Source organism: Pseudorasbora parva, chromosome 19 (genome assembly GCF_024679245.1).
Source record: "Pseudorasbora parva isolate DD20220531a chromosome 19, ASM2467924v1, whole genome shotgun sequence".
In the NCBI taxonomy this organism is placed as follows: Eukaryota; Metazoa; Chordata; class Actinopteri; order Cypriniformes; family Gobionidae; genus Pseudorasbora; species Pseudorasbora parva.
In genome coordinates, this window is record NC_090190.1 from 4,934,239 (window position 1) to 4,950,964 (window position 16,726).

At 36.5% G+C, this 16,726-nt stretch overlaps 1 protein-coding gene and 1 pseudogene across 1 annotated transcript; both read left to right on the forward strand.

Moving 5' to 3' along the window:
- The first annotated feature begins 1,608 nt into the window (after positions 1–1,608).
- On the forward strand, positions 1,609–13,874 carry sytl1 (synaptotagmin-like 1). The gene is made up of 16 exons (XM_067426130.1): positions 1,609–1,772; positions 2,516–2,569; positions 2,731–2,867; positions 2,949–3,091; positions 3,182–3,350; positions 4,917–4,971; positions 5,064–5,094; positions 5,189–5,253; positions 5,340–5,429; positions 5,511–5,677; positions 6,532–6,634; positions 6,761–6,922; positions 8,375–8,453; positions 11,735–11,834; positions 11,917–12,116; positions 12,994–13,874. The coding sequence occupies exons 3-16, from the start codon at positions 2,758–2,760 to the stop codon at positions 13,134–13,136; spliced, it is 1,617 nt and encodes a 538-aa protein (XP_067282231.1). The 5' UTR covers positions 1,609–1,772; positions 2,516–2,569; positions 2,731–2,757; the 3' UTR covers positions 13,137–13,874.
- An 850-nt stretch (positions 13,875–14,724) lies between these two features.
- LOC137048377 (uncharacterized) lies at positions 14,725–15,703 on the forward strand (annotated as a pseudogene).
- Positions 15,704–16,726: the final 1,023 nt, after the last annotated feature.

Here is a 16,726-nt window from a genome sequence, read left to right on the forward strand (position 1 = left end):
CTTCAGCCTTAGCAAATAGGAATAGCACAGATGATACACGGCTCAATGAACCATGACCGAGTAGAACATGAGTGTGTGTGTCTGCCCGGTGTGTTTGTAATCCTCTGATCGTGTGTCAGTGTGTGTTTAGTAGGTGTGGGCAGAAAAAGGCTCTAAACCGGAACTGACTGTAACAGACATGAGGACAAGAAAAGAAGGAAATAATCTTTGTAAATTGTTCTATAACTTGGAAAACTTGTATTTACATATTTAATGTATTTGTTTTTATTACAAAAAACTGCTTTCCCCCAATAATGCTGCCATTACCATCATCTCAGGCATTTAAAAAACCCTTCTAAGTTTTCTTTAAAAAATTTGAATTCAGATTTCAGAAACCAACACATTTCCTGATTATTATTCCTAATTTTTAGAAGTTCACAGTAGTGCTGTCAATTGATAAAACAAAACAAACACAATAAAAAAAAAATCGAATTAATCATGATTAAAAAAAATATGGGTTTTAATATTTTATATTGTAATAATTTCACAGTTAGTCTTCAAATTAATGTAGAAACAACTTAAAGATTGTGTTTTTTTTTTTTTTATGAGTTGTAATGGCATTTTTGTGACCAGTTTAACTGATACTAATAAGCTTTGGATGTCTCTAAGTTGATTTATTTAAACATTAATGACAGACATTAAACATTACAGTATAATGTAAATCTGTCAATTTCAACATTTATTAGGCTTTAAAAAATAACTTATTTTCAGTGAACTTAAAACAATCTTCACATAAACTTATTGTAATAAATGTCAGATTCACGAGCGGTTTTCCCTGTCTAACAGAAATACAGAAATGGAATAAAGGTATCAAACACTTTACAGTCAATTTTCAGCTTTTTGTTCAAAATGTTGCATTTTTTTTGTTAAACTTGCCCATATTCATATGTTGATTAAAAAAAAAGAATGCATGAAGCTAGAAAAATGTTTGTTTGTTTTAAAGCAGAGAGTCTTTTTTCTTTTGATATATTCATACACTGTAAAAAATATTTAAAAAATGAGTTACCTGGTTGTCTTAAAATTGTGAGTTTATTGAAATTAAACATTTGAGTTAATACAATGAACATTTTTTTGAAAATTGACAACCTTTATTCAATTATTATTTAAAGATTTTATAAGCATATTTGGTTATTGTGTGTGTTTTATTTGTGATGACGCAGTGAAACAGGCCAAATTGTGCTTTTTCATGATTTATCAATTTTTTATGTGGTAGGCCCATATTTTGAGTTTCTATTTATTAAACCAATTTCCTTCATTGTATCAACTCAAATGCTTTTAAGGCAACCAGGTTAGCCTACTTTTTTAAGTTAAACCAACAATATTTTTTTACAGTGTGCAACAAAATATTCTGGGGGGTGGTTATGAAAGCATGCCGTAAAAAGTAACGTGAAAATAACATGGTAACGTAATTAGTTACTTTTTAGGGTAAAAAACACCCCAACACTGTCAACGAGAGAGAGAGAGAGAGAGAGAGAGAGAGAGAGAGAGAGAGAGAGAGAGAGAGAGAGAGAGAGAGAGAGAGAGAGTGAAGTGATTAGTAAAATAAGTGCATACTCGGTGATGAGTGAGAAGAATCCGGTTCGCATTTTGCTCTGTGCCCGAGGCGGGGTGTGTGTGAGAGTGCCAGTCCTGCCAAACCAGACACAAACGAGTGTGTGTTTAGAAACTATCGACTGCTAAACCTGACAAAGAAAAACCTACGACAATGAAATACTCAGAGGACATCAGATGAGGTAAAGATATTACATTCTGTTGTTTAAATCAACATTAGTTGCCTCTTTTTCACGTTAAAGTTGGGTGCAAGTGGGGGAGTTTGACAGGTGCGACTCCCATCTGTTTATTTCTCCTCGACTGTTGAACATTTTAACTAACCGAAAGTCTTTAGCGGCTTAATCTAGAGTGCATTATACTATTATGCTTGTGTTATATATGGGAAAAAGTCGATAAACACTTGGCCTCAGTGCCGTGGTAAGCAATTGGTATACTTTTGTTTGTTTGTTTGTTTGTTTTGCGCGTGCGCGATTCAAGCATCGCTTTTTATCAGATATTTATAATGGAAATGAGACTGTTTCATTTCCTTTAGCAGGATTTTTATCTCTTTATTTGGCAGGATAGCTTTGGAAAAATCAATTAATTAAATATATTAGGCTACACATTTATGCACTTTTTGCATGCATAGAAATTGAATGTGCGCTTGTGAATTTAGTGGTTTAGAAAAAAGTTTTTTTGGTTAACATTTACCATTGAATGCTACAGAATATTTTTAGGGAGTTATAGTATAATATTTTAAAGAGGACATTTTGAGTTGTTATTGTATATTGTGTAAAAACAAACCAATCAATTTATGAAATGAAATTTTAAAAAAAGCATTGAAAAATCATCTCTGAGAAAGATGTTATTGATGTACCTGTGTATGCATTAAAAACAATAAACATTATAGTGGGATATTCACATGTTTTTTTCTTTCTTGTTTTAGGGAACTAGAAGTCCCTTTATGGCATCTGGAGGACATGAATAAACATTAATGCAGGTTAGCGCTTAAAATGAACTTTAAATGTCTTGAAATTGAAAAATGCTATTTCTGATACAAAAGCCTTTGTTGTTGTTTTTAATCTTTTATTTTTTTTCTCTCATTTGAGCATTCATGATTACCACAACATCAGTTCCCATCTAAATCCTCTTAATAACCAGGTGTGAACACTGCGAAGTGTGCCTGTAATGGAAGGGGAACCTTTATTAGATCACCTGACTGAGGTGGAGCAAACTGTCATCCTCAATGTTCTGCTGAGAGATGCTGAACTACGCAGCAAAGAGGAAGGCAGAGTACGGTCAGTCTGTGTACAATACTGGACTTATGTGGCTCATACTGTACAAGTCATACGAGCAATTAAAGATGTTTGTGTTTTCAGCAAGCTTCAGCAGACGGTGTCAGACCCTGTCCGCCTGCGCTCTCTCTCGGGTGCGTGGTTTCATGAAGAGCGCGCTAAGAGATATCAGAAGGGAGGAGCTGATGTTGTGCATTCCTCCATACGCCAAAAGCGACGTGAAAAAGGTCACAAAATCTCTTACTCATCCCTCTGGGGTAGCATTTTTGTGCTCTGCATTTGTATCTATTGACAATATTCTTTGTTGTTTTATGTAGATATACCTTTGACGGCAGTGTTTGGTGAAGAACAAGGTAATATCTCTTCTCAATTACATGAGCGGCGGGAGGAAGAAAAGAGTACAGAGAGAGAATTACAGGAAAATACAAGTATAAGAGAGGATGACAAGGGTCAGGAAGAGAAGGGAAGAGAAAAAGATGGAGAAAGGTTGGTGCAGCTTTTGGTGTCATCTCAGTCTGTATAATAAACTCTTTTAAAGAGAGAAAAGGGCCATCTGGAGGCGTAAAAAAACTTGTGTAATGTTGTGTAACCACCTGTATAGCTCCCTATCTAAATATATAGAGACGCTATTGGATTCCAGTTGTTTTTTAGACAACATTTCTTAATTTTGTTGGGTTTTGCATTTAGATGTATATTTAGACATTCTAAAAATAATTATCAGGTTTTGCATTATGATAACAATAAAACATTACACTTTTGTTAGAAAGGGAACACATGGAAAGCACTGTTACTCCGTATTTGATCATTAAAAATTATAACAAAATAAGGAATGTATAGTGATAATTTAGAACACTGCATACAAAAAGTTTGCAATTAAATGGTAATTTATTCCATTTAATTCAATAAATGCTAATAAAACTTCATGAGGGAACAGCAAATATGATCAAACGGCAAACACATAAACTAACAACGGCAAATTATCAAACAGTAGAATGAAAAAATAGGAATATAAAGCCTCTTTTCTATTTTTATTTATTGATTTTATTTCACATATATGTAATTTGCACTTTTACTAGTTAATTTGTCTCTCTCTCTCTCTCTCTCTCTCTCTCTCTCTCTCTCTCTGTGTGTGTGTGTGTGTGTGTGTGTGTGTGTGTGTGTGTGTTTGTGTGTTTGTGCGCTTGTTTTTGTGAAATATCAGGACACAAATGTGGACATTACCCATGTCCCCAGTTTTCAAAAGGCTTATAAATCATACAGGATGAGTTTGTTTAAGAAAGTAAAAATGCAGAATGTTTCCTGTGATGGGTAGGTTTAGGAGTATGGTCAGTGTAGGGGGATAGAAAATATGGTTTGTTTGTACAGTATAAAACCATTATGACTATGGAATGTCCCCACATTTCACAAAAACAAACGTGTGTGTGTGTTCGGGGGGTGTCTATTTTGCACTCTTGATATTTTAGAGTGTCATTACTGTGCACTTTTTTCTGCTCAGTGGCTGATTTGTAGTTTGTACCACCAAAAGATTCTCAGAGTTTTCGTATTTCCAGGGTCATTTTCTAATACGAAGGAGCCAGGTGACCAATACATTTAGGTAACGCTTTAGAATAATGGTCATCAGTTAACTTTAGTTAATTTAATAACTAACATGAACTAACCAGCAGTTCATTTGTTACTCAATTTGTCCATCTTTTTTAACTTTAGTTAATATAAATCCAGCTGTTCATGGTTTGTTCATGTTAATTCACATTGCATTAACTAATGTTAACAAGATTTTAAAAATGTATTAGTAAATGGTCAAATTAACATTAACAAAGATAAATAAATGCTTTATAAGTTCATTATTTGTTAATGTTAACTAATTTCGTTAACTAATGACCATTATTCTAAAGTGTTACCGAAATTGTTCTGTCATTTCTGCTCATAGCCCTGAGCGTTAAATGCGTTTTTAATCTTAGCCAGCCAAAGGCGACACATGCAAGAGTGGAGCTATTATTCAATTGGTAGTTTTAATATGATCCACTGTCTTATATTGTGGTTCATCCTTTTTAGTGTCACTCCTAAGGTAACCCCTGAACCACCATCCAGGACAAGACACATCACAAAGGTCAGTTTACATGTAAGCTTAAATCATCTATGAGTGTGAATTATGTGCTACTGCATGTCAGGGATTTCACCTAATGTTCTTGCTTCGAACAGAAGAGCACGGCAGCAGCAAATGTTCTTGAAGGTAAAATACGCTGCTCCGTCAGTCAACTCATGATGCATTTATAAATGCAATAAAGCTCCACTCTGCTCACCTTCTCTTCTCCCTCGTGACTCAGGAAGTCTCGGCGAGTCAGCAGACAAAGAGAGGAGAGTTTTGCCAAGTGCATCACCATCTCTGCAGGTCTGTTCAGCAAGGCCTGTTGTACACATACACACATCTGTGTGAAGCTGTTTTATATGTGTGTGTGTGTGTGTGTGTTTCTGTAGATGGACTCAGAGGGGGACATTGACTCTGGCAGCACTGAATTAGACTATACCAGGTTTGGCTCGGTTTGCAGCTTGACCTCTCATCATATGGTAAGACACACACACGCTCAAGCACAACACATGATCCAACAGAAGCTCTGAAGGTGTAAACCGCAGTGTCTGTGTGAGTAGATGAATGGCAGTTTGATGAGCCTGTACAGTGTGGGTGATTTCGGGGGTGTTGTAGTATCAGGGCGCATCCAGTTCTTGTTGCAGTATGATGTCAAGAAGGAGGAGCTTCACGTGCACATAATGCGCTGCCAAGACCTGGCGTCGGCCCGCAAAAATCGATCAGACCCGTAAGTATACAATGCCCATGATTTTTTTCATTCAGTCATAAATATTAACTATTTATAAAATGGGAAAGTAGTCAAGCTATATGTCTCCCCAATTTCATAAGTATTTATTTTATTTATTTATTTTTATTATTTTGAAGTTCCCAGTTTTAAAAGGGCGTTTCTATTAGAATATATTGTAAAATGTAATTTCTTCCTGTGATCAAAGCATCATTACTCCAGTCTTCGGTGTCACATGATCCTTCAGAAATCATTCTGAAATGATGATTTGCAGCTCAAGAAGCACTTATTATTATTATCAGTGATGAAAACAGTTGTCCTGCTTCATATTTTTGTGGAAACTGTGATCAATTTTTCAAATGTCTTTTTATGAATTGAAAGTTCAAAATAACAGCATTTATTTAATACATTAGGAATGTCTTTACTGTCACTTTTGATCAATATAATGCATCTTTGCTGAATAAATATCTTAATGGTAATACTTTCCTAAAGCCTTTATATATAATGCATTATAAAAGTATTATTAATGCATTAATTATACCTTTTAATGCACCTTATTATGCATATAAGATCTCATGAATAATTGTAACCATTTATAATGCATTATAATATAAACCTTTAGAAAGTGCAATGCATTAAACCGCATGACAAACTAATTTGAGATGTAACAATCTGCAATCTGCAAATGTTATAATGCATTTTAACTTTGGTTACAATTATTTATGAACAGATATAATGCATTGTAACGTACATTATGAATAATGCATTATACATGAAGGCTTTAAGTGTTAACTATATTAAAAAACTTTTGACCGGTAGTGTATAATTGATGATCTCTATCTTTCCCTCACACACAGATATGTTAAAGTTTACCTTCTCCCTGACAACACGTCCCGCAGTAAGAAAAAAACTGCAGTGAAGAGGAAAACATTAAATCCAGTCTATGATGAAACCATGAAAGTCAGTTCTCTTTCAATGATATATTATTATTTACAAATGACTCCTATGGATTTAAAATGCATCACTCAAATTACTATACAATACTATTTATTTCTCCACTCAATTTTAAAATGTTGCCTGTTCCAGTACAAAGTGCGCAGACTGGACCTCCAGGCTCGTGTGTTGAGTATGTCAGTCTGGCACTTGGAGAGAATGAGGAGAAACCTCTTCCTGGGCGAGGTGGAAGTGAGCCTGGGTCAGTGGGACTGGAGCCAGAGCCAACCAGCCTGGCACAACCTCCGGCCAAGAGTGAGTCCAAGTCAGAGATAGAGCGCGTCTGAAAGCTCATGCACTCCTGAGTAGGGACTTATTAGTGGTGCTTGTCATAGTCCTCTTGCATACTTATTCTTCTTTCACAAAAAACGTTTGTCATAGACCCATGAATGAGGTGTTACATCGACTGGATTGTTAAGGAGAGGTGTGCTATATCTTTTCTAAGCGATCGGACTTATGATGTTCACACATCAGATGAAAAAGCGTTCCAAAGAAACCCATCGACTTAAATTGCCGTAATGTTCAGCATTTTGACATTTTTAACTGTCATTTACACACACACACACACACACACACACACACACACACACACACACACACACACGTAGTGTTTCCATGTTTTATGGGGACTTTCCATAGGTGTAATGTATTTTATACTGTACAAACCGCATTTTCTATCCCCCTACACTGCCCCTGCCCCTAAACCTACCCATCACAGGAAACATTCTGCATTTTTACTTTCTCAAAAAAACTCCTTCTGTATGATTTATAAGATGTTTTCCTCATGGGGACCTCAAAATGTCCCTCAAGGACAAGGATTTCAGATATTGCCATCTTTGTGGGGACATTTTGGATTACCACACACACACACACACACACACACACACACACACACACACACACACACACACCTCTCTCTCTCATGTGACTCATCAAACAGCCAATAAGTAATAACGACCTAAAATCTTCATAGCCACACCCTAGCAACCACTCCATTGACTTCCATTGAAAAATAGATGAAAGCGATATAAATGAATAAGAACATCATAGAGACACGTTTTGGCTCTTTTATATTAGACAGACATGCAGTCTATTAGTTAACCCTGCTAACTGTCTGGCCATGCCCTAGCACCTTAGCAACTGTTTAATCTCATGAATAAGCCACATCTCCGCACCAGAACTTTGTACAGACTGGGGGGGTGGGCTCTTTTGTTTCGGTAAATAACAGAAAAAAGTTTCTTTAAATAACACTACGGTAACTGTGTAGCCACACCCTAGCAACCAAGTGCCGAGTTTTGCCACTGCAAGCACCACTCACATTTTCTTCAGGAAATGTACATTCTAGTTTTGAATAACGACCACTAAAAAATACGTTCTATCCAACCGGATGTACTATATTCACCATGTTGTCATTGTCATGTGACCTACCCGTGTCAGTTGCATCCCTTCACTGCCATTCATAAATCCTCTGTGGCCTCATGGGATAGTAAATATCCATCGTATGCACACTTCAGAATCTCTTCAGAAGTAGTAGGTCATCAGGGGCCTATCTGTGTGAATTCAGACTGCCTACTTTTGTCCCGTACTGTTTTTGCCTACTATATAGTAAGGAAGTATGCGATTTCGGATGCAGCCATAGTCTGATGTGTGTAGTGAAATAAACTTGTGATAGTCAGTCTCATCAGGAGACTCTTTCTCTTGATGTAGGTTCAGATAAGTCCAGATGCCATCATCAGCAGAGGAACCATTCTGTTCTCAACTAAGTTTGTACCTCCGGGTTCAGAGGGTGAGTCTGAGCAGACGCTTCATATTTAAAACCTTTATATCCACATTTATATGCAGTGCCATTGCTCACATTCATGTGGCCCTTTACCAGTTTGTTATGGGTGGGCCCACTGTGGGCTATACTGCAGAGCAGGGATTCCAAACTTTTTTGTTAGCTGGATATACGCTTTGTCACCCTTTGATATAAAATATTTTGTTTTTATGTTAATATTCCAATAACTTAACAAAATGCTCGCATGTTAAACGTTCTCTGATATTAGATAATGGGCACGTCTTCCAGGTTAACAAATAAAATAAAGTTAAATTTTTTAATTTCATCATAAACTTATTTTGTAATTTATTTTGTCATGATTTATATAATATTTTATATGATTATTGTTATTAATTTTAACTCTAATTATACAAAATGAAGCCAGAGATATATTACTACTATAATAATACGATTGTAATTTAAAAATATAGCTGCAAGCAGCCATTATCGGGGCCAAGCGCAAAGAAGAAGACAAGACATGCCAGCATGGCTGGAAGTCTCAAGCCAACTGCAACAATGAGCCATTAAGGACCTATTAAGTTGATTTTAGGCAAAATAGCAGTCAAATTTTAAATACAGTCAATAATAATGGTTTAATGGTTTATCACTTTCGACCAATAGGTGTCACTGTTACGAAACTGATGTGGTTTAGTCAGATTGAGATGACAATGACACATGCAAAGTTTGGTGTCAATATGTCAAAGCATTGCAGAGATACAGCCTCAAGAGTAATTTTTGCATCATGGCTCAACTCTGTTGCAGTGGTATATGAAAACTGTTTTGTCTATCAATCCGAAATCCATAAGTATTTGTCAGCATGGTCTGAAGACGATACGGATCAATTTTGGTGAAAATCGGACAAACGGTCTAGGATGAGTTTGAAAAAGTAGATTTTTAACAAATAACAAGATGGAGCACAGATATGTTTGCAAAATATGGCAAAATTGGTATCTATCTTCTCGGCATGAGCCAATGAATGTATTATGACCAGTCTCATTACAATAGGCTAATTTAATCAAAAGTTATTAGCATTTTTGTACATTTTATTACAACTTTTGACCACAAGGTGGCGCTGCCCCGAAACTTTTTGAATATGTTCGGGACATAGAGCGGAAGACACATACCGAGTTTTGTAATGATACACTAGTGCATTCTTAAATCATAGCATTAGCATTTTAAACCGTAATACTGCATTGAAGTCAATGGGAATTTCATGTTTTGTTTTATTATAGCGCCACCAAGAGGCACAATCCCACCAATTTTTTTATGTGTCCTCGTAGTGAGCCCATACATATGTGTGTCAAGTTTGGTGAAAATATTTCATTTTGTTTTGGAGTTATAGACATTTATATGAAAAAACACGTAAAAAATGACTGACACCTGACTTTGATTGGATTTTACTACCCCTTACTATCAATATTTTGAGATTTGGGCATTAGCGTATAGCTATCGACCTATGTTTCCGAACTTCTGAGGCTGGTTTCGTCTCGATCGGACTAGCGGTTTCGAAGATATCAGCAAATGTTTTTTAAGCACTAAATTACAACTCTGCGCAAACCATATGCCGAAACCTGGCAAGTCTGGTATCGTTGGAGTCGGCAAGGATTCAGGAGACCAAAAAACACACTCCCATCAAAATATGTCAACCACACCCAAAGTTATAAGCGTTTGAAAAAAAAAATTCTCCACTAGGTGGCGCTGTTTCGAAACTTGTCAGGCTACTTCAGGGCATCGTGGTGATGACCCATACCAAGTTTCATAACAATCTGTTCATGCGTTCATAAAATACAGCATTTTTGCACATAATTCAAAATGGCCGACATCCAAAATGGCCGACATGGTAAAATTGGATATCAGTCGACTCGGCATGACGCCCTGAATCTAATGAGACCAATTTTATGATTTTTGGATAAACGGTTCAGAAGTTATAAGCCAAAATAGGCATTTTTCGTATCTCCGGACAGGTAGGTGGCGCTGCGCCGAAACGCTGCATGTTGCTTCAAGTCATGCTTGTGATGACATGTACCAAGGTTGGTTTGAATACGATAAAGCGTTGCGGAGATATAGCCTTTAGTGTGTTTTTGCAACCTCCACGTAAAATTTGTTTGTGCGTTTATTGAAAACGATTGGACGAATCAACTTGAATTCCATAACTTTTTGTCAACATGCTCTGAAGATGATCTGTTTCAATTTTCGTGAAAATCGGAGCAACGGCCTAGGAGGAGTTCGAAAAAGTAGGTTTTTCAGAAAATTCAAAATGGCGGGAAAATTTGCATACCGGAAAATGACATCATAGGGTGAAATCGAATCGGCTTGAGCCAAGGAATCCGATGAAAAAAGAATTTTGTTTCTAGCCCTTAGGGGTCAAAAGTTATAAGCATAAATATGAGTGAAACTTTGGACAGGTGGTGGCGCTAGAGGGATTGAGTTAGAGGCACCAAATTTGCTATAGTGACAGCTCAGACTGGCCTCTATGAGTGTGCCAAATTTCACAACTTTTTACCATACGGTTCTATGGGCTGCCAGAGACTCCTATGGCGGAAGAAGAAGAAGAAGCAGAATAATAATAGGAACACTAACGATTTCAATAGGTGCCTCCGCACCTTCGGTGCTTGGCCCCTAATAAAATACAAATTATATTTACTTATTACAAAAGATTGTATTGTACACTACAAGTTGCAATAGTAATGTCTTAAATGATTCAAACCCTCTTCTGGAGATCTGTCCAAACAATCTTTTTTTTTTTTAAATGTATTAAAATAAATGGCTGCCTTTAGTGATTTGATGACACTAAGCCATATTGCAATTTTTTTCAATTAATTGTAAAGCCATATGTATGTTATTGTGTAATACAATTGTACTTTAAAATTTAAAAAAAATTATTATTTTACACTTCAAGTTACATTACTAATATGTTTTAACTTAAATTATTCAAACCCTCAAGCTTTTGTTTGGCAGAAAATTGATTTTGCTGTTTAGTTGACAAGTTTATTACTACTTTTTGTTACAAATCTAATAAAATGTTGAATACTAATTGAATTAACTTAATTGTGCAGCACTATTAATTCATTCATTCATTTTAAATGTCAAGATTTAATAATGATTAGCTTTTAATGGGAAGCTCTGCTGAAGAGGGCTTATTGGGGCCGTCTCATTCCTGGGACAGTGTTGCCCCCCTGTGGTCTGTACAGGTACAGCCTGTTAGGCCTCTTCATGTCACTATCTTGTTTTTGTGTGTTCTGTGGCTGTAGGAAATGGTAATCCACTGACTGGTGAGCTCCATATATGGTTGAAAGAGATTGTTGGTCTACTTCCGACAAAACGCGGCGCACCCAATACATATGTGAAAAGGTGTGTGCACATTCATGACAGAGTGGTTTGTTTATTTTTTTTATTATGTATAAGTGCATTAATATGGTGCATGTTTGTACAGTGTGGTATTACCAGATGAAAGCGGCGTCAGTGGCCAGCAGACTCGGCTGGTGCGAGGATCTGTCTGCCCGGTGTTCAACCACACCATGGTTTATGACGGCTTTCAGTCCAGTGACCTCATTCAGGCATGTGCAGAAATAACGGTCTGGAATCCACATCCCTCCGGCTGTCTGGGTGGAGTACGACTCAGCACAGGCTCAGGTAATACAGATTAAAAAGATAAAGACCTACTCTGCCCTTTTTCAAAGTCTTGGTTTTTCACTAGAACAGGTTTTCATGCTTGAATGTTCAAAAGACATCTTATTTTTCACATATTTACATTGTTGCAGCTCTTCTCTTCCCCGTCTGTAAGTAACACCATTATTGCCAACTCTCACAAGACAAGCAAGCACCCACAGCTTCAGAAACAAGACCAGTATTACTGACATATAACACAAGCCCAAAAAATGCAACTTATATTGTGTATTATATATTTAAACGGATGAGTTATAAAATAATTCACCCCTTCCAATTTAAATCAAAATTAGCTATTTAGACTGAAACCACTTATTGTACTAGGCTGTTAAAAAAAATTATGTTGTATAGTTAGGTACTTTAAAGCTACACTGTGTGATATTTTCCCCCATCTAGCGGTGAAAGGGTATATCCAGTGAATATTAGTTTCTGTTCCTCTCAATTCCGATTTCATTTTAACTCCTACGGTGGCCGATTTAGTCCAAGATTAACATGTTAATCCCCCTCTTCACATTCGACACGGTGCCATCGATTGTTAAAACACGAAAGGCGAGGCTTGAATTTACGGTATGTCCCTCTAACACTACTAACTCAACCAAACCTGGCCTCTTTATTTTGCATATTCCTTGCAGGAATTATTTAAATGTGACGTGTTTGTTCCCCGACGAAGAAAACCCAAGACTACAATAGAGGCGTTTCAGAATCAGTGACACTGATACATAGAATAATTCCCGCTGGAGGGACTTTTAAACTTTGCAAACAGCAACATTACACAATAAAGAAAGTTGAAAATGTAAAAAAGTGTATTAGATCCTCTTTATGACTGTGTGTTTATGTGTTGCAGGGGTGAGTTACGGTCAGTCAGTTTGCTGGATGGATTCTACTGAAGATGAGATCAGTGTGTGGTCAAGAGTGATTGAGAGCCCCAGCAGCTGGGTGGACACGAGTCTGCCAATCAGAACCAACTTACAGCTCTGCTCTGACTGAACTTTGTTTAATCTATGCCCAAATATCATGTGACATTGGTTGCAAAACATTTTGAGTAAAGACTGGAATACACTTCACAGCTTTTGGTCAAATTTTTGACTTGATTTGCAATCTGGATGAGTTGACACTGCCAAAAGTCAGAGCCAGTCTGCAGATTTCAGGCAGTTGGATTTGACAAATTTCATTGCATTGTTTACGATAGGTGCAGACTCACAGATTTTTAGTTTAAGACTAGGATTTCATCCAGTTGGAAGATATCAAACATGTTTCATGTTTTAAACACGTTTTTGTGGGTGCCCTTATCTGATTTATGTAAGCCTCCAAATACTGTAGCAATCTTTACAGGACAGAAATTAGATCACCCTCCTCTACATAAAACCAGGGAATGGAAACAATCAAACATATTTTGCATAGTAGTAGTGGATTTGTTACAAAACAGTCCTTAAGAAGTTGAATTGCAGCATTATGTTGCAAACATGATAGTGTTTTGCAAGGTAAAGTGTTTTGCAAGAGTTTATCATGCAGATGTGAGGGAGAAAATGTTGAATTCATTGTTTTAACATAGTTCAGCTAACAACTGATCTCTTATGAGAATAGTGGTGTTTTGGTTAAATGGAGAATCTAGATATTTCACGAAATGTATCATGTTCGATATGTAATGTGTAGCTGGCCTGTTTATAAAGTGCTCATTGCTGGTCAACCCCCAAATGTAAATAAATACTAATGATTAAAACAAAGATTTTTTTCTTTAAATTAATGTACATTTCAAAATGACTATATTAAATCAAGTTCTAATATTGTACACCCTTTTTTATTTTCTTTTTTTCTTATTTCTCGATTATTTAATAGCGGTTTCTTTTTGCTTGCACTAGGATGAACAAAAACACAGACATTCTGTATATTATGTAAAATTGTATAAACATTTTTTTGTTTTTTTTACTTGTTCTAGTTTTTTTTCCACAGCCAGTGGGAGTAGCACATCTCATGTTTTAAGGATTTCTGCAAAGTTATTATTTCCCATCTCTCATTTCACTTGTGATTTCGCCGCTCATTTCCTTTCTTCGTGTGTCTGCGTCTGCGAACTTCAAACATGGCGGAGGGGAGAACGACTGGGTGACATCATTTAACTACATCGCTTAATTTCTCTTGTGTTGGCAGTTATGTGTATTCGCGTATATATAACAATTCGATAGTTAAAACAGCATTTATTTGACGGAAATTCGGAACGAAAAGTAACTAGGACATTTCCGATGTGCCGTTTTTGATCCATATTAATTTTATTTTATTTTAATTTATATTATTTACATTTGAATCATATAATGTTTTTTTATTCACTTGTCAGCTATTTTTTTTAGGATGTTGTTCTCATTGAGAATTTTGTTAAGGACAATTATGTTCGGGAAGTCTACTACCCCAATGGACCCTCATAACCATAGCTCATATAACGTTAATATGCGTAACGTTAGTTGATCACGTAATAATTGTTTTAACACTAAACCTGCTACGCAACCTGCCAAGTAGAATAAGTTTCTATTATATTATTAAATAATAAATGTTGTTGTTCTATTTTCATCCTCAGATGCAACACCAGTTAGAACTGTCCCTGATTTTGGAAAGATGTATCATGTCAACGGTATATTTCTACCTGATCAGACAGTACATCCCAGTACAGTACACTTCTTTTTCAGTATGTTACATTTGGCTCTTTGTGTAGGTAGATAAAGTCACACTGTGTTAAAATCAAAATAGATTATGTGTGCAGTTTCTCTTCGATGCTCTCTATACAGGTACAGTGCGCACTCGGATAATGGTGCCATTTACATTCATCAGTGAAATGAATGTTATTAAGTATTTCCAGCTTAAAGTTACCAAGGAGGATCCAATCATAGGATCCAATACGTCCACAGGCAGTGCTGCCTGATCTACAGGGCTTTGAAGTATGTACTACTTAAAGAGATAGTTCACCTACAAAGTCTGTAGAGCAAACCAATGCAACAAAGAGGATGTAATGTGTATAAATCGTTGTTTGTTTTGCAGTTTGAGAAGATGGAGGATTTCGCAGGCGTTCAGTGTGAGTTCTGGAAAAAGGTTTCACAGGCTGGTCATAAGAAGAACACGTATCGTCTGTGGGTCAGATGTCCAGAGGGGAAATGATTCCCCAGCCGTCACGTAAAACTTTGAGATGGTGGGCTACAACACTCTCTTGGGGTCCCACAATGACAGATACATGATTGACTACAGTAACTTCAGCTCACAAATTGAATCAGACGTTTTCACACCGCCTGGAGGTAACTGGAGAACACACATTCAGTGACACGCCTTTGTCCGTCTCTTTTACACTTGCAAACCATCTAATCAAATGCTCACTGAGGCATAATGCTTTAATTAGGAATGACCTATGAGGAGTTTACGGATCCTGCCGAGGAGCATCAAATATTGGCCAACCCGCTTCAAGATTATGTCAGCACCTCCCCTGTTGGCCACGCCCACCGTTTGTTTGGCCCCTTTAAGAAGTTTCTGAAAGTGAGAAGGAGCGCGAGAACTACTTTGTACATTCTCTGCGGTGAGGAGAAACAGCAAACAGTAGATATTTAGTGATGTATAATGACATTGTAAAAATAGACACCAGTTTTATTATTTACATAATCTACAGTATGATGAGTGTCTGTGCTAAATTGTGAATATAGTCATGGCTAAAAAACTTTGGAAATGACAACATGAAAACCAAGAAGAAATCACTGCCAAATAAGTAGTAAATGGTAATCCCTCATGTATGCCTTTCAGCAGGTCATAGTAATTAATATGTGCTGATCTGCTGACAAAGATTTTTCAACAACAACAACAAAAAAAGATTTTCTTTAACACAGTTGATTATAGTTGTTATAACAATAGCCACTTTTGTACCATCAAGACGAACGGGTCTAATAATGGTAAGGAACACTTCCAGGTATATTTCCACTTGAGTTGTGTTCTTAACAGCACGATTTCCCAGCGAATCAGCGCAGAATCGGACGGTAAAGCAAAGATAACGATTTGGCCTTACATTTTTCAGTCAATTTATTTTTACAATTAGTTCTAGTATTCGTATTTAAGATATTTATGCTTTCTTTTTTTTACGCCCTCTTCCTCCTCAGGTTTGTGCACTCTTCAAACAGAGCTGGGGTCTCATTTATAAAGCGTGCGTATGCACACATTCTTTAGCAGTTGACTCTTTAAGTAAAGTGTCTTTTTCACATTGCTGATGCCAAAATTGGTTAATTGCTTAATTCCACCACAATACACATTATATGTTGTTTATGACTCCATCTATCATTTCATTGCCTTTAATATCCCAACATGTGCCCATACCCACAAAAATTAGCATTATATTAAGAATAATAACGCTTATGTTGTACTACATTAGTCCCAAAATAAGATCTAGCCCCACAGTGAACTCTCTTTTCCTAATATATGTGAAAACTGAAGAAGAGTCTGAGCAAATAAGCATCCCATTAGGCCTTACATCCTCTATTCATTCTAATGCATATGAAATAACTTATATTTCAGTTGCAAACACAGAACGACCATCATTTAGAAATATACATGACAGA

Excerpts from the sequence above, each read along its gene's own strand:
- sytl1 (XM_067426130.1), top strand. The coding sequence starts at position 2,758 with ATGGAAGGGGAACCTTTATTAGATCACCTGACTGAGGTGGAGCAAACT. Across the intron at positions 2,868-2,948 it reads AAAGAGGAAGGCAGAGTACG|CAAGCTTCAGCAGACGGTGT; the intron begins GTCAGTCTGTGT and ends TTGTGTTTTCAG. Across the intron at positions 5,678-6,531 it reads CGCAAAAATCGATCAGACCC|ATATGTTAAAGTTTACCTTC; the intron begins GTAAGTATACAA and ends CCTCACACACAG.